Here is a 23888-nt window from a genome sequence, read left to right as displayed (position 1 = left end):
TTGTGTGACTTTCTAAAAGTCACTTAACTAAAGTTATCTCTAATTATCTCCAATCTTCATGTCCCTATTTGGGGTTTCCATGGCAAAGATACTTGAATGGTTTGCTTTTTCCGTCTCTAGGTCATTTGAAAAATGAGGAAACTGAGGCAAACAGGGTTAAGTGACTTGCCCAGGGTCACAAAACTAGTGAGTGTCTGAGACCCAATTTAAACCGAGGAAGATGAATCTTCCTGATTCCATGTCTGACTCTTCATCCACTGTGTTGCTCACCTATTGCTCATTAATAATCTTAACACTCCTTAAGCTTGGAACACGTGAATTTATAAAACTAAGAAATACTAAAATTCCTTGGTATAGACTTTGTTGTTGTTGTAAGTACAGTTATTAGTGAGGAAGAAATGTCATATTATTGTTCATAAATTATAAATGGGGTACCATTAGTTCTGTCTTGAAAACAGAAACAAATTAAGTTTTTCTTTCAATGTTCTTAGTATTTTTTGGTACTCATTTGTTATTATTTAAATGTTCCTTGTTCATTAACTTTTTCCCATGGTGAAGTTGCTGGGCATCTCAGTGGTGCAATGGATAGAATACCTGAACTGGAGTCAGGAAGATCCCAGTTAAGATATGTCCGTATCCACTTACTAGCTGTGACTGTGGAGAGGTCACTTAAATCCTTTTAGCTTCAGTTTCCTTATGTAAAATGTGGATAATAATAAAACCTAGTTCCAGGGTTCCCAAGAGGATGAAATGAATTCTTTTTAAAGCACTTAGTGTGGTGCCTGGTAGGTACATAATAAGCATATATTGTTTAATGTTAGTTATCATCATCATCATTGATCGATAGATTTTTCAATCTTACAATTTATTCCTCTCTTGACATTCTTGGATTCAGCAATATTGGCTTTTTTACTGTTTCTTAAACATAATATTCCATCTCCTTTCTCTTTGATGTTGGACTAGCTATCCTTCATTCCTGGAATACTTTGCCTCATAGTTTTCTTGGCTCCTTTCAAGATTCACCTCAAATTCCATCTTCCTCAGGGGACCTGTCCTGGCTTCTTCAGCTATTAGTATCTTCTTTAATATTATCTTATTTTTATTCTATCTAAGTACATAGTTACTGACATGACAGTCCTTGGAAGCATCAACTATTGTTGTCTTTCCTTTTACAACTCTCAGAATGTTAATAAATGCTTGTTATTTATACTGACAGCTTCCTTAAAATGGTAGAAAACTCAGATAATAGATCCTAGATCATCAACATAACAATAATAGTTAACATTAATATTCTTCTTACTCTATGCTAGGCACAGTGCTAACAGTTTAAAATTATTATCTAATTTGATCCTCACAAAAACCCAGGGAAGCAGGTGCTATTATTATCCTCTTTTTTCAGATGAGGGAACTGAGAGAAATAATGGTTGAATGCCTTGCTGAGGGTCAGACAGCTAGTAAGTGTTTGGGGTCAAATTCAAATTCAGGTCATCCTGATTTAACACCCAGTGTTGTTTTCAGTGTACCACCTAAGCTCTTCCTAGATCATAGGTAATTTCCTAATAGAAGGGGAAAAATGGTTCTCTCTATTTTGAATTTCCACTACAGTTTTTGATGTCATGCATTTAAAATTTTCACATAAAAGAATAATAGTATTTGAGTTAGTTTGTACTCTCATTCTTGTTAAAGTTTAAAAAAAAATTAATAGATTTTTTTTTGTCCTTTTCGTTTCTGCATTGGTAGTAACTACAGTCACTTAGGATGATGGTAAACAAACTTTAAAATTTAAAATCTAACTTATGGATAAATTTTATCTACCTTTTTAATATTGTTTGCTTATTGTACCACTTTGATTTTAAATTGGGACCATATTTTAATGAATTTTTAAAAAATTTTAATTTACTTATAATCACCATTTAAAACTTAACAGAAGTTTTTTTGTTTTTAATTTGTTTTTAATTTTCTCCCATTTAGAGTGATCTACAAACTTTTGGCATCCACAAGTGAAGGGATCAGAGTACAGGCTCTCAAAGCATTGGGTTACTTTTTGAAACATCTGCCTTCAAAGTGAGTATAGAGTAGATCTAAAAATGATTGTTCTTTTTCTATTTTAATTTTATAAACGTATGTTAATGCCACCTTAAAATCATTAATGTTTCCCCTTTATGGTTTTTTCAACCATCATTTTCTTTGTTTCCCTTGCCCTCCATGAAAAAAACACAAAGATCTTATAACAGATGAGCATATTAAAGCAAAATAAACTCCACATTAACCATCTCCAAACAATTTTGTCTAATTTTGAATATCAATTCATTCTTTCTCCATCACAGCTTGGGTAAATATCATACTTTTGGAATGATGGTTTGATCATTGAATTGATCAGAATTAAAAAGTCTTTAATAATTGCATTTTCATAATATGGATGTTAAAATAGAAATTATTCTGGTTCTGCTTAGTTTACTGCAAATCATCTTGTGGAGTTGTTATCAAACTTTTGTCAGTCTCTTAATTTCTATCCAATTTTTTATTATTTACTTTTCACATTCTTTTATTTTAAAATTATGAATTCTAAATTCTTTCCTTTCCTTCCACCTGACTCTCCCTGACTCTCTCCCTGACTAAGGCAAGTAGAATATCAATTATACATGTGAAATTACTTAAAACATACTTCCATATTAACCATATCTCAAAAAAAAGCACAAAAAATAAAGTAAGAAGATTATACTTCAGTTTGCATTCAAAGTTTATCAATTCTCTCTGGAGGTAGAGAGCATCTTTTTTTTTTATCATGAGTCTTTTAGAATTATCTTAAGTCACCATATTGTTCTGAGTAGCCAAGTCTTTTACAGTTGATCATCATTATAGCATTGTTCTTACTGTGCACAATGATCTTCCACTTCATCTCACTTTATTTTGTATCAGTTTTTCTGAAATTGAAATTGTTTTTCTGAAAAACATTGTCATTTACTTTTTTTTTAAACCGTTACCTTTCGTCTTGGAATCAATGCTGTGTATTGGTTCTAAGGCAGAAGAGTGGTAGGGGCTAGGCAATGTGGCTCAAGGGACTTATCCAGGGTCACACAAGTAGGAAGTATCTGAGGCCAGATTTGAACCTAAGACCTCCTGTCTCTAGGCCTGGTTCTTGATCCACTGAGCCACCCAGCTGCCCCCAACATTATCATTTCTATAGCACAGTAGAATTCCATTAAAATCATATGCCACAACTTGTTCAACTGTTACCTAATTGATAAGTATACCCTTGATTTCAAATACTTTGCCACCCCGAAAAGAGCTGGTAGATATATTTAGATATAAGTAGATATTGTTAGAACAGTGAAAAGGTATGCACAGTTTAATAGCTTTTTTGGTTATAGTTCAGAATTGTTCTACAGAATGATTGTACCAGTTTACAACCCTACCAACAGTTTATTAGTATACCTATTTTCCTTCACACTCCTCCAGCATTTGTCATTTTAATTATAGGTGTGAGTTGTTTTAACTTGCATTTATTTAATTATTAAATTATTGATAACTAAAATTTAATTTAATCTCAAGGTTTTAGTTTGTATTCTTGTTATTAGTAATGATTTAGAACATTATTTTTAACATGATATTGATTTCTGTTTCTGAAAACTGCCATATATCCTTTGACCATTTATCATTTTGTCAATTTTTTTTATATATTTGACTCAATTTCCTATGCATTTAAAAGTCTTTATTCGAGAAACTTGCTATAAATTTTTTTTTGATATTCATTATCTCTGTGGTACCTTATATCAGGATGCAATTTCCCTGATTCTCTTTTAATTAGGTCTATTTTTGCTTTCGTCTGAAATCAGAATTGCTTTACTTGCCTTTTTTACTTCAACTGAAGCGTAATAGATTCTGCTCCATCCTTTTATTTTAACTCCATTTCTTTCTAATTTAAATGTGTTTCCTGTAAATCACATATGGTTAAATTCTGATTTATTCATTCTGTCATATTTTCTGTTTTATGAATGAGCTTATTGCATTCAAAATTACAGTTCCTAACTGTGTACTTTCCTCCCTCTTATTTTCTTCCTTTTATTCTTTCTCTCTTTTTATACTATTTCTCTAAAGTTTGCTTTGCTTCTGAGCATTGATCCCTTACTACTCTATCCTCCCTTTTATTGTCCTTATACTGCCCTATGCTGCTTTTAAACTTCCATTTTGGCTCTATCTTTCCTCCTTGATTTCTTTTTCTTTTTTAAATGTGTATACTTCAACTTTACAGAAAGGGATTAACATCTTATCATCTCCAAGAGAGATAGCTTTGTTCTTTGTCTATGCTTGTTTTTACAAATTCTTTTTATTATTGCCCTAGGTAGCATTTCTAGAACTATGTTAATTAATAATGGTGATTCACCAAAATTTTCAATTATTGAGTCATAATAGATTTTGCTTCAACTATTTTTAAATTTTTGTATGTTCTTATTTCAAATGTGTTTGTTTTAAGTAGGATATTGTTGTTTACAAGAAATACTATTGTTTAATTCATTCTGCTGTCCTCTTTTTTTATGAATGAGTCCAACCTATTTATATTCTGTTATGATTAAGTGTGCATTTTCCTAGATTCTCTTCTTTGATAATTTTTCTTATCTTTGCTTTTGTGAATCTTGAAATTTCTCAGACTTGTGAATGTTAAAAAATTCCTCATTGGGGAATTCTCCATTGGGACAATTCCCTATTAGGGACCATTCCCCATCTAAAATGTGAGAACTCTACTTAGATCAGAAATGTGAAGACCTCTACTCCACCCGTACTTAAGACTGCTTTAGGGGAGAAAACTCCTTGCTGAACAATGAAAAATACTTACACCCATACTTAAGCCATGCCTATTTTTAGAATTAATTACAAAGGGGTGCTAAGTACCTATAAAGGTCAGGCAACTTGTGAACTTAAAAGGAGCAAAGAGGAAAAACTTACACAGAGATTCTAACCTACTCAGGTGTGGATTACTAAAAGGATTAATCTACTCAGGTGTGAATTCAGAATGGGCTGTCCTTTGGAAAACATCTACTGTGATTGGTAGATGGAAGAACTTAGGGGAGGTAATATAGGAGAAAACCTGCTATATAAGAAAAAGGACAGACTGTTGAGAGAGGTCTTGATATATACAGGCTCTTGAGAGAATCTCTAAGGAGGTCTTTCAAGGGAGGCTGACTCTGGCTGGAACTCCCTCTGGGGAGACTCTGTCCCTCTGAATCCTCGCTTGAACAGATCTTATGGTGAGTGATTAGGACTGACTGATCCTTTTTTTTTTTTTAAGGGCTTAGGCCAGGGTTGGCCAGGGCTGCCTGGGCTGGCCAATTCTTTTCTCATTTATTTCCTTTTTCTCTCTCTCTCTCTTTCTTTGATTCCTCATTGTATTATTAATTAAATTCTCTATAAAACCCAGTTGACTTGGATATATTCATAATTGGGAATATTTCCCTGGCGACCACCTTAAATATTTGATTTAAAACAAGACACTGTGGTGAAAACATATTTCCTGCGGTCTCAATTTACTCACCCACTGTTATATCTATCGCTATTTATATCTTCCACTATTTTAATCACTACAGTTTACGACCCTCAACCATTTTAACTCTTACAATTTATGGCTCCCACTTTTTAAAATATTACACTTCTCACTTTTTTTTTACTGAAGTTTCTTACTTGTTATCAACTTTTAAGCCTCTCTTAATGCCTCCATTCTAATCTCAGTGGGTTTTGTTTCATTTTCCTTTCCTGTGTCCTTTTTTGTAACTTTCTATTTTCCCCTCTTCATGTTCTTTTTGAGTTCCTTGTTGAGTTCTGTTTACTCCTTGTGTGTATTTTGCTTTTTTTGCTTTTATTTTTATCATTAGCACTTATCATAGTGCCTGATGCACACAATAAGAGCTTAATAAAAGCTCATTGACTTGATGTATGTTGGTGTTTTCACCATTTTAGAAGAAAATGATGTTCAAATGATTCCTACTTCCATATTTACATAGACTTCTAATTCTGCGCCATGCTTATATTAGATAAGGTTCATCAACTTTCCTCCCCCTTTTTATTCTCTTTTTGTTTTTTCTCTCCTTTGAAGGGTCTCAAAACCTAACTTCCGTTCTCTTCATCTTATTTGACTCCTTCTTTGACTATGATATTACAATTTCTATTTTATTGGTGCTCAGGGAATTCTTGCCTCCTCTCCGTAGAATGCACATACTTCATACTTACGAGGTTTTTTCTGATTGCTCAATTGTATTTAACTTTTTATCTTTCTCTTTATTCCTGTGTTTGCAATTCAAAGCTTTTTTTAAGCTCTGGTATTTTCTTCAGAAGTGCATAGAAGCCCTAAGGTTCATTAAAAGACTGTTATCCCCCTGTAGAGTTATACTTAGTTCTGTTGGGTGAGTTATTTTTGGTTGTAAGTCTGTCTTTTTTTTTTTAGCATTTACTATGCCATGCTCTCTATTATAAGCACACCAGTTAAATATTTAAAAAATATATTTATATCTTACCAATTACATGTTGTCAACATGGAAATCTAGAGATCCCCTCCACTTTAGCTTTGGCACAGTAGGTAGTGCATCAGTCTCCCAAGCTGAAGGTCCTGAGTTCGATCCTCTGAAGGAGAGTGTGATATACTGGGAAAGGCTTCTGGAGACAAAAGAGCTACTTGACTTTGGATGGGGTCTACCTCCCACCTGGAGTGGGTATCTATTGTCTGGTGAAATGGGACCTTCCCACAGGGTGAAACTTTACTGTGACAAGGTCAAAACCTGGGGTTCCTACCTCTCAACTAAATAAACTGGGGATCTCTGAATTTCCATGTTGACACAGTAAAATAACAAATTTCTGAATAAGTTTTCTGAAGTTATATGATCCAAATTCTCACTCTCTCTTCTTCCCTCCCCACTCTTGGAGCTGGCAAGCAATTCAGTCTGTGTTATACATGTGTTATCATGCATATTTCCATATTATTCATTTTTGTAAGTGAATAATCTTATAAAGTCCAAACTCCCAAACATATATCCAAATAAACAAGTGAAAAATCATATGCTTTCATTTGAATTCCTACTCTAATAGTTCTTTCACTGGAGGTGGATAGCATTATTTTTCACAAGTCTCTTAGAAGTATTCTGGATTATTGTATTGCTGAGAGTAGCCAAGTCTTTAACTGTTGATCATTCCAAATTATTGTTGTTACTGTTTACAATGTTTTCCTGCTTCTGCTTAATTCACTCTGAATCAGTTCATGTAGGTCTTTCCAACTCTTTTTAAAATCATTCTGTTCATCATTCCTTATAGCACAGAAATATTCCATTACCACAATGTATCACAATTTGTTCAGCCATTCCCTAATTGAGGGACATCCCTCTAGTTTCTTAGTTCTTTGCTATCACAAAAAGAGCCGCTCTAAATATTTTTGTACACGCAGGTCCTTTCTCAGGTTTTAAAATCTCTTTGGGATCCTGACCTAGTATTGGTATTAATGGATCTAAGGATATACATTGTTTTGTAGCCCTTAGGGCATAATTCCAAATTGCCCTTCAGAATGATTGGATCAGATCACAACTCTACCAGCATTGCATTAGTGTCCCAATTTTGTCACATCCCCTCCAACATTTATCATTCACACCTGTTAAATCTTACCCAGTTCTGACCATGATTACTCAATCTCTTTCTTTCTAGATGCTTATAGTATTTTGTCTTTGATAATGAAACTCTGGATTTTGACCAGGGTATTCATGGAAACTTTCTTTTTAAATTTTTTTTGATGACTGTTAAATTCTATTTTCATTTTACTCTCTCATTTAAGAGATCTGGGGAAGTTTCTTTCATGATTCTTGAAATATAATGTCTAGGTTCTTTCTTCAGTCATGGCTTTCACATAGTCGAAATTTTCTCTACATTATGTATTTTGTTAATTATTTCTGATGAGATACTCTTAAGTTATTTAATATGTTTTCAGCTTTTAAATCTTTTAATATTTCTTCTTTTTTCATAGAATCATTAAACTTGTATTTGATCCAAGCTAATTTTAAAGGAGCATGTTGCTTGCATATAGTTTTATACCTCTTGTGCTAGGCTATTGATACTCTTTCCAGTTCTTTCTTTCATAAATCTTATTTTCCACTCCCCCAGTTATTCCTATAGCAGTTTCCTTTCATTTATAAAATAAAAAATTCACATTATTTATTTTAGGAATTCTAATTTATTTTATTTGAAGTTATTGTTTTGATTTTATGCTTTGGATGTTCTTGTCATCATAATACCTTTTTGATCTTAAAATTGACTTGTTTTGGGGATTTCAGTTTCTTTGCTGAGGAGCTATTCTTTAACCAGGTGTTGAATTTTAAATCTCCTTTCTTTTCAGAATCAGAATTAGAGAACCACTCTGAAGTTTTCATGCTTAGCTTTTGGTCCTGTAAAAATAATAATGGCAAGTTATGTAAAAATAGATGGGAAAACTATGCCAATATAGGTTCAAAACTGTTCAGATACTTTTTATAGCTGCAATCAAAAATATCTTCAGTGATAAAGTGAAGAGAAACTCAAATGTGAAGTTCCCTTCAGGGCCAGGCACAAGGATGCTAACGAGACTCTTTATTATAAAAATTAAAATATTTATTGAAATATATAAGGATGACAAGGATTTCTAATTCTAAGGGATTCTAAATCCACCCAAATAAACTCCCTGGTTCTGCAAGGAACTGCTTCTCCTTTGTTTTACAGGCTACACTAATTCTCCTTGATCTGACTAACCCAAATTTACACTATTCTAAATAAAACTACCATGATTATCCTTATAATTCTTAACTTTGCCTTACAGTTATAAAATAACAAAGGCTAGCTGGTTGAGTCTCAACAAGAATCATGTTAGGATGCTGAGTCTGTTAAGATTCATCAGATAACATTAATATGTTAAGATCCAAACCACAGACCAGATCTTTCTTTGGGCTTCTTAGATATAAACCAATTTATGAAGACAGAAATAGATAGTCAATACTGTTTCCTATTTTGGAAAAAGAAGACACTAGCTCCTTAAGGTCTTTCCCTCAGACAGAGCGAGTGGCAAAGATGTTACCTCCTCCAGCCCTGAAAAAGAGTTTCTGAGTTTGTGTCTCTGCCAACTGCCAGAGACCAACTGCCAGAGAGAGTAACTGACACAGAAAAATGATTATAACTGTCAACATTTGAAATTGACATACTCTCAGTTCTGCTTCAAACTCAAATTCTTTCTCAAGCCAGGCATGCTACTTCTTATCTCAAAACTAATAAAATAATACTTATTTTATAATATCCTCCTTATTGTCCTGAGTTTCAGATCCCCTTCCTGAAGGGTTCAGGATTAGAATGATAGAGCTGTGACATCTGGACTCTATAGATGAATTGTATAACAGTGGAGGAAGTAGACTGCACAATTTTTTTCTGTTTAAAAATGTTGGCTGGTTCCCTTCACCTTTATTATTCAAACATATTTGTGTGTATACACACACACACATATATATTTTACACATATAATATGTATATATTGTCCTCTGCTCCTCCAAACCTATAAAAAGGGAGCTATACTTTTCCTCAGGAGCATTGGCTAGAAAATAAGACAGCCATTGATATATCTTATTCTCAAGTTTTACACCCTGTGAATAAAATATTATCCTGCTAGGGGAAAAAAAAGCAGAAAACTATATATGGAACATATGTTATTATTATTTTTAGTCAAATGTAAATTTTTAATTTTTGATGTTTTTTAAAAATTCAAAGATTTTTATTTTCCCAATTACATATAATATCCATTTTCAACATATGTTTTTCAAAATTATAAGAACTAAATTGTCTCCCTCCCTCCCTTCCTTCTTCTGTCTCAGAGATGGTAAATAATTAGCATGGAATATATACTTCCATATTGTTCATTATTGTAAGCGAGTGCTCATATTAATATTAGAATATTTTATACTGTTACTTCATTATATTTTGTTTGACTGGGCTAGAAGTAGTTAGCACTTAAGAGTCAGTGTCAGTACTGAATAGCATTAGAGTTTTGACTTCCTCAGTTTTGTTAGCTCTCTCTGTTCTTCCCTCTTAAAGGGGACAGCGTAAAAGTCACAAACCCGTTCTCTGACCTAAAACCCCTGTTCCAAATGAGAGAGGGTATACTAAATAAAATCATTATCACAACAGTTTCCTAATTGATGCTGATTTTCCCCTAATTAGACAGCCTTATGGGAGCTCTACACTACTACCCTTTTCTTCTTGGATCTGATCATATCGAAGTCAGGCAAACAACTGCCTTAGCTCACTATATTTCAAAACTCCCCAGCATAGGGTATCACCCTGGCTCAGTATCCCCAGGAGCAGGAATTTGGGAATGCCCCCACTATTCTTGGGAGCTGTATAGTTTTTAATCAATTTTTGAAAAATATTAACTTATGACTTTAAAATTATGATTATTTCCTGGTTATATTGTGTTCATTACAAATTGAGGAGGTAAGCTTTATTGTAATAAATGACGCAGTTGGTTCATCGTAGGATCTTACATTTAAAGCTAAAAGGCATGTTAGTTTAACCCCTTCATTTTACCAGAGAGAAAGCTGAGGTATCAAGAGGTTCAGTCATTGCCCAAGAACCTAGATTATTATTAAAGATAAAATTTGTTCTCAGGTCTTGTGATGCTCTTTTATTCCATGTAGTTCTTTCTTTTAGAATGCTTGTCTAGTGCAAGGTTGTTATAATAAGAACCTGATCATTTACATAGCACACACATAATCATGGAAACAAAATAATACCTTTCTATCATTCAAACATAATACCTGTCAGGTAATCACCATGTCATCTCAATTACTTGTTTTAGAATCTAAACTTCATAGGGCTTAGTATAGTGATGTATAGTCACCCATTAAGGATTGATTTGATCTGTGCTGTGGAGAATTTTAACTCAAGTCCTTAATATTCTAAAAATACATTTTTTATAAATTTGCCTTGGTGTAATTATAGAGCTGTTGAATTTAACCAAGTTTATTTTTATGAGTGTTAGCATTTTATTCCTCCTTTTGAGTTTATATCTTGGAGATTCTGGGCATCATAACTGCTAATGATGAGAAGGGTAAATTAGTGGGTTTTTCATTTTAACTTGAAAAAACTTTTGGATCTAATTCTTCTTATAGTCATACCTTTCACTTATAACAATATTAGACATACAGTAATTTCTGTGTCTTTAATTGTAGAAGGAAAGCTGAAGTTATGCTTGGACATGGTTTGTTCTCATTGCTGGCTGAAAGACTGATGCTTCAAACAAGTTTTATCACCATGACCACATACAATGTTCTCTTCGAGGTACAAACACAAAATTCAATCTCATAGAAGATACTAGTATGAAGTGACTTAGGTATTATATGATAATTTCAGGTTGTTATAAAATGAAAAAATTTAGAAGTTTATACAGGAAAAAAGATCAGACACACCTGTTAAATAGTCATCTATTATATAATAATAATTGTGCATTTTTTAGAAATTTAATTTTATAATTGAAAATATTTTTGCCTTGTACTTCATCCGTTAGGATTCTAACATCCAAGCAAAATTATTTTAAAAGATTTTGGGATTTTCTATGCATTTAAATAATGTTAAAAGTTTTTTTAAAAAAAAGTAAAGGCTATTCAATAATTTACATGAAATGCTTCTATTAATGCAAATTTTTATCAGCTTTACATTACATGACATTTTTGAAAACTTATTAAATTAACTTGTAATATCAGAATATGATCATGGTAACATGTTGCTATTTTCTCACTGTTGTAGATTTTGATAGAACAGATTTGCACTCAGGTAATACATAAACAACATCCAGATCCAGATTCTTCAGTGAAGATACAAAATCCTCGTAAGCATTTTGTTTATTTAAAATAATTAGAATGAGTTTTTCCATTTCTTGTTCATTGCCCTATGATTTTAGCCTTTGGCATCTCCTTTCCCTGATACTGATGAACATCTCTTCTGGTACTTAAAGCTTTAAAATGATTCTTGAAGGCTCTAGACATTAAGCGATTTGATTATATTCATACAGTTTGTAAATAACAGAGGCTGGGGTTGAACCCAGGTCATCCTGACTCTGGATGACCTAACTACTAAGTTAAGCTACCTTTTATCTTTTTAAAAAAATCAATTCATGGAATGTTAATATAAAAGATTGAACTTTATTCAAAATAGATTTTTAAAGTGATTATTTCTGTAAGAGCATGGGAATAAATTATATGACTAGAAAGCTTTTGTCCTTTAATTGTTAAAATTATTTATTGTTTTGTTTGACATATAACTTGGTATCACTCTCAAATTGTTTGCAAAGTTATAACACTTTTTAAGAGTTTTATGCAGGTTGATTTATTATATGGTTAGATATTTTGGAAAGTTGTAGTTGTATTCTTTAAAGAGATCAGGCTAAATTTTGTATATCGTGTAAATATTTTTACTTTAAATTATTGTCAAAGGAAGAATACCAAATTTGGAGTGGAAAAATATTTGTTCTCTTCTTTATTTAAGCCTCTTAAGAGATTGGCTATTTATAATTCTTAGATAGTTGTACAAAATACAAATTTCCCTTTTTGTATTTTTACTTGGTAGTTCACGTGTAATTACTTCGATGCTGCAATTGAATTGTACCACTTGTTTCCTTAAAGTGAATTTTAGTATGATATTTATATAGTTCTATACTTTTATTTTTCCCTAGACTGAAGATAAAGGAAGTGATATTATCATTGAAATTAGAGGAAAGGAAAGGGGAGAATAACTTTGAAATTATTTGAATAAGTACAAATATATTTTCTAGTGGATAGAACCATGGACTTGGAGTTCCAGACTCATCCTCCCAAATCAAATCTGTCCTCAGTCACTTACTGGCAGTGTGACCTTGGGCAAGTCATTTAGCCCCATTTCCCTCATTTTCTTCATTTGTAAAATGAACTGGAGAAGGAAATGGCACACCCCTTCATTATATTTAACAAGAAAACCCCAAATGGGGTCATGACGAGTTTGGGCACAACTGAAATGACTGAAATACAACATACTTTTTATAGAATTAAAAGGAAGATACAAAAATTTATTTTGAAACTTAATTATACATTATCTTCCTTGACCTTTAGTAGAGTGTACTTAAAACAAATTAGAACATATTAAAAAATCATAATACATAAATATTTAGGAAGCTACTTTACAAATATCAAAATCCATTATTTAAAATTTTCATATTTATTCATATCAAACATTTACTAAAGTTGTTTATTTGTGTAATTTTTGGATTTAGAGGAGAATAAAGTTTGACTTTTGGAAAAATCAACATGATTTTATTTAATTTTGCATGTGAAACTTATAATTTCTTTTATTTAATAAGTCTGTAAGTATTTGAAAATGCATTTTTCTAAACTGAGGTCAGAAAATGTTATCAACTTAACAGAAAGGACATCATAGCGGAATTGAATGTGTGTATGTATATGTTTAAAGGGGTGGATAGATTTTAATTTCCTTTGGGATTTTGTTTCAAACTTTACTTTTCTAATTACCAAAGGGAAAAATGACAGGTTTAAAAAATGTATAATGTTAATGGAAAGGATATGTTAGGAGGAATCAGAGAATTATATACTGTTTGAAGGTAAAATTAATGGCTTTTACTTTTGCCTTCATTACTTGAATTACTGTTTATTTTTTAGTTTAATTCATCTATCCAGATTATTTAAAAGTCCTAGAAGTTAATCCTGGAGGATCCGATAAACTGAAAAGTTTATTTTAGATTTCATTATGTAAGATAGGTTTTGAGAGTCATGAATATATTTATTATCACTTAAATTCCAGTGGACTGTAAATAATTCTAGTTCAGATTTTCAAATTTTGCTTATGCTTCTGAAAATTTTGGGAAGAAAAATTTGATAATTGCTTATCATTGTAAACCTTAAAATTATAAATCACATCATAAATGCCAGCTTTTAAAAGAAATAAATATAGTTATATTTAAGATTGTGATTAGTATAATTTATTATAGGGAAATACAATTAATATGAAATTTCAAACAAATTAGTTCCTGCTCCCTGCCTTTTTTTGGTTGAATTTTTATTTTTTACTTATTTATAAACTGTCTTACAGAGGTTCTAAAAGTAATTGCTACTCTGCTGCGAAATTCTCCCCAGTGTCCAGAGAGTATGGAGGTTCGAAGAGCCTTTCTTTCTGACATGATTAAACTTTTTAATAACAGCAGAGAAAACCGAAGGTAAGCAGAAATAAACAGAACATGCTTATAGTAGTAAAATTAATTTTGGTAATTTTCAGTGAGACCAATGTAACAAAAAAATGGTTTGTCAAAAATAATACTGAATATATTTCATTAATGGCTTTCAAATCATATTAAAAACTATTAAATTTGAGTAAGGGTTTTGGATGCATTCTTTATTTTTGATTTGGAGATTCTTTATTTTAGAAATAATCATTTAAATTTTTTATGATTTTTCTCCAAAGTGAACAGTAATTTGGTACATTCTCACAATTTTCAGGAGCTTGCTGCAGTGCTCTGTGTGGCAGGAATGGATGCTTTCACTTTGCTATTTTAATCCCAAGAATTCAGAAGAGCAGAAGATAACAGAGATGGTATATGCTATTTTTCGAATTCTACTTTACCATGCAGTCAAATATGAGTGGGGTGGCTGGCGTGTATGGGTGGATACCCTGTCAATTACACATTCAAAGGTGAGTTTTAGGAACTATTCTTATTATTTTAAATCTTTTTTTATGTTTAATTTTTTAAATTTAATTTTTATTTATTTAATTTAATTTTAATTTTAAATGTTTTTTTCTATATTTTTGAGAAAAGAAACTCAATATAAGAGAAAACATTATCTCTTGGATTGTCCTGTGAAATGTGGAACTAGAGCTGTCAGTAATTCTATTTTCCTACTCTTGTTAAATTACTTTTATTAGACCAGATCAGTTGAAGTTTACCTTAAATTATATGTATCTGACTTTGGTTTTGTTAAACTAAAAAGGATTTAATTTCATGTAGTCCCAGTCTGAAGAATGCTTGCTTTTTAGCTGTTTTAGGACAGGAATGAGGTTTTACAGGAGTATGGGAAAGGTTTTTTCTTCTTTGACTTCTAATTTTGGTTTCCCATTCATTTTTTTTTTCATGACATAAAGCTTTTGAACACAAGGTGGCACAACTCATCTATTAAAAGAATAAAAGAAACCCTTCTAAGTCAAGCTTAGCAGAACACATAGTATCTCAACATGTTCTTATAGCATAACAGGATCCTAGAGCTGGAAAGGATCTTAGAGATCATCTACTTCAAATGAGAGGTCATTTTGCTAACCAAGACCCAGAAAAGAAAGTTGACTTACCTAAGGTGCCACAGATATTCAATGATAGAGAAAGATTTGAGTCTAGCTCCTCTCAATCAAAGTTCAGGGTCCTTTTCAATGAATCACACGCCCTTCTTTTTTCATTCTGTAGTAAAAGACAAATATTGAAGTGGATAGATATTTATAATTAAACTAGGGAAAATACTAATACCCATTTTCAAGTTTAGACAATGTTAGAAGATTGCATGTTTATACCTTATAATTTTTAAGCTTTAAATTACTAACTCTTTTTTGGGGGGATTCTAGTACAAGGAATATGTTAAAAATTCTAAATCTTATGAATTTTTGTTTATCCAGTGTTATTTCTAAGGAGTTCCCAGTTACCCTAATCATTTTTGGAAATGGATTTCCATTCTAGGAAGTATTCCCATAACATACAAAGTTAACTGATAATCTTTCCCTTTCTTACTGCATTGGAAAGAAATAGATTGTGATAAAAATTTGTAAGGACTGCCCAACTGAGAAGAGTCACCTTAGCAAATTTAGCAAGCAGTGCATTGTCTAAATGACAGTTGGAATAATATTATTTCATTCATTAAAATTTTTTCTTTTGTATTCTTATTACCAGTCTATTAAAAAAAAACCCCAGAATAAAATATAGAAGAGTTTTATTAAGACTGTAAAGAAAAGACAGTGTTAGTTTTTAACTTTATTTTCAAAGGCAATAATTGCAGTTGTCTGTTCATGTCCCTTTTTCCTATAAATCTGATCCCAATCCTTTCAATCTCATAGCACTGATTGATGAATTCCTTGCATCATCACTTTAATTGTGACCCACTTGATCACTGAAAAAAGGATTCTGTTTCCTTGCCAAGATTAACCTCTCTACTTGTACTCTTGATCCCTTCTCTTATTTTCTTAGTAGCGTGGTCCTTCAATCATGTATTTTCTTTTTTAACCTTTCTTTATTCACTGGCTTCCTTCTTGCTGCAAAGAAGCATGCTCAGATATCATTCTGTCCTTATGTAAGATTCATTTGATCCTGTTATCTCCTCAGATCCTCAGGTAGTCATCAAATTTTCCTCTTCATATTCACTGCCTACTTTCTGGAAAAAGCTACCTATCCTGCTTGACCTCATCATTTCTTTCTTCTCACTAATTTAGCAGCTCTTTGCAATTCTATTGCATTCCATTTCACTCCTGGACAGAAATTATATCCTTCAAGGTCACCAACAATGATTAGCAAGACATTTTGTTTTTGTCTGTACTACTTTGTTAGCATCACTTTCCAACCAGGTGGAGTCATCCATAGTGTCTCATTGTAGTTGGCAAGGTCCTCTTCAAATCTTTCCTGTCCTGAATCATCCTCTGTATTGAGAAATATGTGGGAGAAATCACTTTGATTCACAGTGATTTGGTGTTTGGTATTCTTGGAGTACTTATGGGGCAAGAAGAACGTTAATCAGATTCCTTAACTCCAAGGTGGATACATACAGCGCGTCTATCCAGGATCACCCTGCAGTGAGTTGATAACAACCTAACTCCTTCAGTATTTTGTTCTTCCCCATGACATTGTTTGTTTAATGAGTTTATTAGGACCTGGTGCCTCTACCTGTTTGTCAACCCAATAGTAACCTCTCTACTTCTGTTTTGGTGTTTGATTTGGTATTAGTTCTTGGTCATGCCTAAGTATTGAGAAAGAATGGACTTCCCTGACCCCATTTAGGCCCTTGTATTGCCATATCTTTATTGACATTTCCCATGTGAGAACAATGACATCTTTTATACTTTATGAGATGTTTCTAAGTAATCGTCCTGAATAAAAATGCTTGTTTTACTCTCTTCCCATCTCTGTAATTCTTTTTTTGTTTCCAAAGTGCCTTACAAAATTTCCTTTTGACATACCTAACTTCTGGCACTGTCAGGTATTCTGTTTTCCCTCATCCCCATACCTGATAAGTGGAGCTAAATGTGGCTGGATAATGGAGTCTCCCCCAATACAATGCATTGTATTGTAATGCCTAAGAGCGAAGTTTTTTGGGGGGAAGGGGAGAGTGAGGTTGGAGTCAGATTGGGAAGCATTTTAAATACCAAACAAAATAATTTTGTATTTATGACAGTACATATGTGAAACCTTCTGCAAATGTGCATGTTTAGTTTGGAAAGTCCTACTGAAAAGGGACATGATTAAATTTATAAAGCAAAGAAAAATAAAAAGACTAACAATTCAACTAATTCCATAATATTAAAACTGCAAGTTGTCTCTAAGGTTCATTGGAGGAGGATCTCCTAATACTGATATGCTAACAAGAAATTTAGACAGAAACAGTATCCTTCTCATTTTTTAAGTCACCATTGAATTTGGCATTTCTTATATCAAAGTTTACTTTTCTATTCCCATTGCTAAAATTCTAGTACAAATCCTTATTAGCTGAATCTTTGCAATAGCCTTTTAATTGATCTTTTTGTTTCCCCAAACTAATTCATCCACAAAAAAGCAAAAATATAAATATGTAAAATATTCATAAATATGTTTTTATATAACATATAAACATTGATGTATGTAAAATATATAAATATACAAATACAAAAAAGAAAAAACAAAAACATTTTGTCTTTTTGGCAAACCTTGATTGATTTGAGATATTAATTACAGAATGAATTCTATACTCAGTCTAGCATTTAAGGTTTTTCACAAATCTGCCCCCAGGCCTACCAATATAACTTTTTTTTTTTTAAACCCTTACCTTCCATCTTGGAGTCAATTACTGTGCATTGGCTCCAAGGCAGAAGAGTGGTAAGGGCTAGGCAATGGGGGTCAAGTGACTTGCCCAGGGTCACACAGCTAGGAAGTGTCTGAGGCCAGATTTGAACCTAGGACCTCCCGTCTCTAGGGCTGACTCTTAATCCACTGAGCTACCCAGCTGCCCCCCCAATATAACTTTTAAGTGCAATGATTTCCCCCTGTGAACTCTTTGACCCCTAAGCACAAGGTGTCACAATATTCTATGACTTTTCTCTTGTCCTCTTTCTTCTCCTCATTCCTACAGATCTTGCAGACTTCTCTCACAGTTCAGCTTATGCTGAGCATCTTGGACTTATCATCGGAATCCCTCTTTCAGAACTAATCATGAATTGCTCTGTTACTTCTTGGATATTGTCTCATTTTATAAATTAACTTTTTTTTTGGTCTTACTTTCTGTCTTTGAAACAATATGTTTCTGACAGAAGGGCGGGAAGGGTTAAATAGTGGGAGTTGTGACTTGCTCAAGATCACACTTGGGAAATGTCTGAGGCCTAATATGAATTCAGGACCTCTTGTCTCCAGGCCTGGCTTTCCATCCACTGATTGACCTACCTGCCCCTGTTTTTTTTTTGTTGTTGTTTTAAACACCAAAAGATCTTTTACTTATTTATTTAAAAAACACTTAGCATTTTAATAAATAATGAATCACAACTCCTGATGACTGGTGATGAATCCTGCTTCTTCCCACCTTCCCATCTTGGTAAGGAGGTGAGGCTGCCCCTGTTGATTAATGGTTTTTTAAACATTTTCGTGTGTATATACTTTTCATTTTAACTATTTCATTTATTTATTTATTCATTAATTTATTTGTTTGTTTGTTTTAACTGTACTTTAAAGGCAACCATGGTGTATTGTGCCCATCATACCCAGTAGAAGAGTGTTGAATGGGTAACAATAAGTTCTTAGTAAATATTTGTTGAAATAATAAATAAATTCAAAGAGATAAACAGTTATTTGTTCTACATTCTGGCATATGGCAGTGTTTCTGTCTGAGATATTTTGCCTTATCTGCTCTGTCTAGTTGAAGTTCCATGTATTATTGACAGAAGTTGGAAGGAAGTAGCTATTTTTTCTTTTAAATACCTTTGCTGTGTTTGATTTTTACTCTTGTGTAATTGTCATGATTATGTGTTACAATAACTTTTTTCTTTTTTGTTAGAAGCATATTTCAGGGTAAAGATGGCTCAGGGGATTGAGAACAAGGCCTAGAGATGGGAGAGCCTGGGTTCAAATCTAGCTTCAGGCACTTCCTAGCTGTATGACCCTGGGCAAGTCACTTAACCCTCATTGCCTAGCCCTTACCACTCTTCTGCCTTGGAACCAATACACAGTATTGATTCCAGTGTGGAAGGAAAGGGTTAAAAAAAAAAGGAAAAGAAAAAAATTGCAGTTCTTAGTGTTTTTTTGAATGAATAAAATTTATTAATACAAAGCTAAGTATTTTATAAAACTTGAGTAATCTATTTATGGTAAAATTGGATTAAAAGAAATTAAATCAGGTTTGTTTTATTTTTCTGGAGGCATGCACATGGTTAAGTAAGGGAAATAATTATAAAGGAAGAAAAAATTGTTCAAAGTTGGTGATGTATGCTTAAGTACTTGAATTTCAGTTTATATATTCTTGTTATTTTGAAATAAAATTTAAATTGTGTGGACTAATGTACAATTTTGCTTGAATTTATTTTGTTAAATTGTTTTAAAGCATTAAACTGCTCATTAATTTGAAAACAATTCCTTTAAGTGAAGACATTATATGCCACATACCAAAAACCAAGTTTTTTGGCTTTTTATAGAATCTATGAAGGAAGACTTAACAAAACTTGTATGAAAGTTAAATAAAATGAAATAGATTATGGTAATTCTGTTTGTTAATTAAGTACAAACAAAACTATTGCATTTTCTCCTTTATCATAAAATAACATCATAGGCTTTATTAATTATTTTGAGGGAAAAAAATGATGAATACTAAGTTTGAATCATGTGTATATTTCCTTTCTTCCTTTTTAATATGTTTCCTTGAACTCTCATGTATTTTTAAAATATTCTTTTTGTGCAAATGTATATGGATTAGTTTGAATAGTGTTGAAAGTGTAATATCTATGAACTAAGATTAATGACTAAATATTTTTTGCTACATTAAAAATATAAACATTGACCACGTACTCCAAAGCTTTAGATAATATTAATTTATTGGACATTGGACAAACAGTAATACAGAATTAGACAAATTATTTGTAGTGTGATGTTTAGATGCTAAATGAATAATTGGACACCAATTTTCCACTGTGAATATAAGCATTTTAAGATCTTTTTTATTGCCACATATAATTGTATGGGATTGATGCTTATTTCCCCCGCTTTTTGCAGCCATTTTGTATCCCAATGCAACTAATTTATAACAGTTCTTTGATAAAGAACTTGTGTATAAAGAACTAGTGTTGTAGAATTGGATAGCTTTTGCAGAGCTACACATCAAGATACATGCAGCTGCTATAAAAAGCCAAAGAAACTCAATTGCAATTTTATTGTCCAGTTTGATAGATTTCCTGCCACCTTTGTAGCAGGAAAGCTGTTTGTCACTGTAACCCTCTCCTCCAACAGCTGCACTATTCCTTATAAGTAGTAATAGGGCTTTTCTAGCATAATTGTGCTATATTAGTTACTTTTGTCTTAAGACTTAAAGGGTATACTTCTTACAAACTTGATTTTTATTCTCTTGCCAATTGTATTAGTTTCCCCTTATTTTCGTTTATTTTGTCCAAAGTTGGATAGTAACCAAATTGTTTTGTTTTGTCAGCTAATTTCACTAAAATTTTTACATTATTTATCCATGACTATTAAAATTATAGCATTTTTTCAACTGTATCAAATTCATTAAAAATCTTTCATCAGCAGATTTTTACTGAGCAAGTATATGAAACATTTGTGAAAATTTGATGCTTAGACTTATACTGTGCTTAATTATAGGGAACAAGATGGTTAATAGTCTTTTGACTATTGATACACTCAAGATTTAAAAGAAAAAAATATATATTTAAATTCAAAATAAAATTTATTCATTTACTGAAAAAATAATTAAGCATGTAATTATTTTGTATTTCCAAAAAAAATTTAAAAACTTAATTATCCTAATGTAGTGGTAGTCTCTCGGTGACCGAGAATGACTATTGTCTTTGTGCATTATCATCTATTGATGTACCCTCATGTGGCTTTGAAGTCCAAAGACTGAGGCGCAAAGTTTGTGGCACATGGGGCATGGGATGCCAGTTGTTACGGGAGGTGCGGTTTTGGCCTGGTGTCGGCATTCACGCGCAGCGGCAAGACGTCGACGTCGTTCATCTTCGAAGGTGGTGGCGGCATGGTTAATGTGGGTTTGCCAGCTGCTTCTGACAGAGGTAGCGAGTTCTAGTTGCTTTGGTGTCATGCCAGCCCACTTCAAGTTTGACTTTAGCTGATCCTTGAATCTTTTCTTTGGTCGACCTTGTTTCCTGAGTCCAGCTGACAGTTCACCATAGAATACCTGTCTTGGTATTCGCTGTGGGTCCATGCAGATGACGTATCTAGACCATCATAGCTGGGTTTGGAGGACCATGACTTCGATGCTGGTGGAGTTGGCTCTGTCGAGGACTTCCTGGTTGGTGATTCGGTCCTGCCATTGTATCCTCATGATTGACTGGAGGGAGCATTGGTGGAATTGCTCCAACTGCTTCATGTGTTTCCGGTACAGTGTCCATGTCTCACAACCGTACAAGAGTGAGCTGAGGACCACTGCGTTATACACTTTGAGCTTCATTACAGTGCTTACACTGCTGTGTTGGAGGACTTTGCAGCGCAGCTTCCTGAGTGCCTGGCTGGCCTTTTGGATCCTGGCATTGATCTCATGGTCTATGGACCCGTTGTTGGCGATGAAACCTGCGTGCTGTCGATTGTAATGCACGGCTGTTTCCTTGGCCTCCCTGGTGCAGGTTGGAACAGCACTTCTGTTTTGTTGAGGGTGATAGTCAGGCCAAACAGTTTTGTTGAGGTGAAGAACCTGTCCACAATGGTTTGAAGATGATTTTCTTGGTGGGCCATAAGAGCACAGTCATCTGCAAAGAGAGCTTCCAGGATGAGTCTCTCTGTTGTCTTTGTTTTTGCAGTTAGGCGGCAAAGGTCAAATAGTGAGCCATCCAGTTGCTATTTGATGTAGACGCTCAGATTTAGATCCATCACAGCATGTCGTAATACTTGGGTGAAGTATAGGTTGAATAGTACTGGAGCGAGGACACAGCCTGGCTTCACGCCATTGGAGATGTTGAAGTGATCGGAAGTCTCTCCACCAGATAGGACTTCCCCTGTCATGTCGACATGAAAGAGCTGGATCAGTTTGACGAATTTTGTTGGGCAACCGAGCTTGCTGAGGATCACCCACAATGCGTCCCTGTTCACTGTGTCGAATGCCTTTGTCAGGTCTATGAAGACAATGTAGAGACTTAGGTTCTGCTCAAGGCATTTTTCCTGCATTTGCCTCACCATTGAAGACCATGTCGATGGTGCTGCGATCTGGTCGGAAGCCACATTGTGATTCAGGCAGGTTCTGCTCTGAAACAGATGACAGGAATCTGTTGAGTATAACACGGACGAGGATCTTTCCAGCAGTGGAGAGTAGTGAGATACCTCTGTAGTTGTCACAGACTGTTCATGAGCCTTTGTTCTTGTATAGGGCTATGATGGAGGCATCTCTGAGTTCTGGGGGCATGTCTTCCTCTTCCCATATGCTGGTCAGCACTATGTGGAATGCCTGGAGCGCCTTTCCATTTAAGGCCTTGTACACCTCGGTTGGGATCCCGTCTTTACAGGGTGCCTTGCCTGCACTCATTTGTTTAATGGCTTTTTGGACTTCCTCTATTGAAGGAGGGGCGTCAAGTTGTTCAATGGTGTGGTTTTGGGGGATCTGGTCAAGGGCACTTTGGTCGACTAAAGAGGGTTGGTTGAGAAGCTGACTGAAGTGTTCTTTCCACCTATTGCTGATGCCTTTTTATCTTTTCTGAGAGTGTCATCATCAGAGGATAGTAAGGGAGTGGTGGTGGGTTTTAATGGCCCATAGACAGTCTTGAGGGCACTGAAAAATTGTTTGTAGTTTTTCGTTATCAGCAAAACGCTGGATTTCTTCTGCCTTTTTTTCCCACCATCGGTCTTGCATCTTCCTGATCTCACGCTGTGCTGTGGCTTGGAGAGACTTGAATCTGTCCTTTTTAGGAGCAGAGTTTGGGTTATTTTGCCACTCCATAAAGTCTTTCTTCTTATTGCTCAATAGGTCTTCAATAGCAGTGTTGTTCTCGTCGAACCAGTCCTGGTGGTTGCGTTGTTTTGGGCCTAGGACTGCCTTTGATGTTTCCTTCACTGCGTCTCTGAACTGGTTCCATTTCTCGGTTGAGCTTCCAGTGAGTGGTCCCTTGGCAGACAGCTTGTCGTCCAAGCAGGACTGGAATGTTTGCAAATATGATGGATCTCTAAGATGACTCGCGTTGTAAAATGCGCGAATTCTCTGGGCGCATTTTGGATGGTGAGGCGCAATGCGCATTTGAAGAGTCGCTCTAACCAATCGGTGGTCTGTCCAGCATTCAGCTCCTCTCATGGCTCTGGTGATCAGCTCCTCTCATGGCTCTGGTGATCTTTACATCCTGGATGTCTCGCTGGTGTACAATGATGTAGTCAATGAGATGCCACTGTTTGATCGTGGGTGCATCCACGTTGTTTTATATTTGTTCGCCAT

At 33.9% G+C, this 23888-nt stretch overlaps 1 protein-coding gene across 1 annotated transcript in view; it reads left to right on the top strand.

The window, feature by feature from the left end:
• Positions 1–23888, top strand: part of LRBA (LPS responsive beige-like anchor protein) — an 854371-nt gene that overhangs the window by 202454 nt on the left and 628029 nt on the right. Inside the window, exons 18-22 of the mRNA XM_056803808.1 lie at positions 1972–2064; positions 11217–11325; positions 11791–11872; positions 14122–14245; positions 14526–14718. Coding sequence (XP_056659786.1) covers positions 1972–2064; positions 11217–11325; positions 11791–11872; positions 14122–14245; positions 14526–14718 — 601 coding nt within the window. The remainder of the gene's footprint in view (positions 1–1971; positions 2065–11216; positions 11326–11790; positions 11873–14121; positions 14246–14525; positions 14719–23888) is intronic.

Source organism: Monodelphis domestica, chromosome 6, assembly GCF_027887165.1.
Source record: "Monodelphis domestica isolate mMonDom1 chromosome 6, mMonDom1.pri, whole genome shotgun sequence".
Taxonomy (NCBI): Eukaryota; Metazoa; Chordata; class Mammalia; order Didelphimorphia; family Didelphidae; genus Monodelphis; species Monodelphis domestica.
The sequence above is the reverse complement of the archived record's forward strand: the minus strand, read 5'-3'. Positions and strand labels throughout refer to the sequence as shown.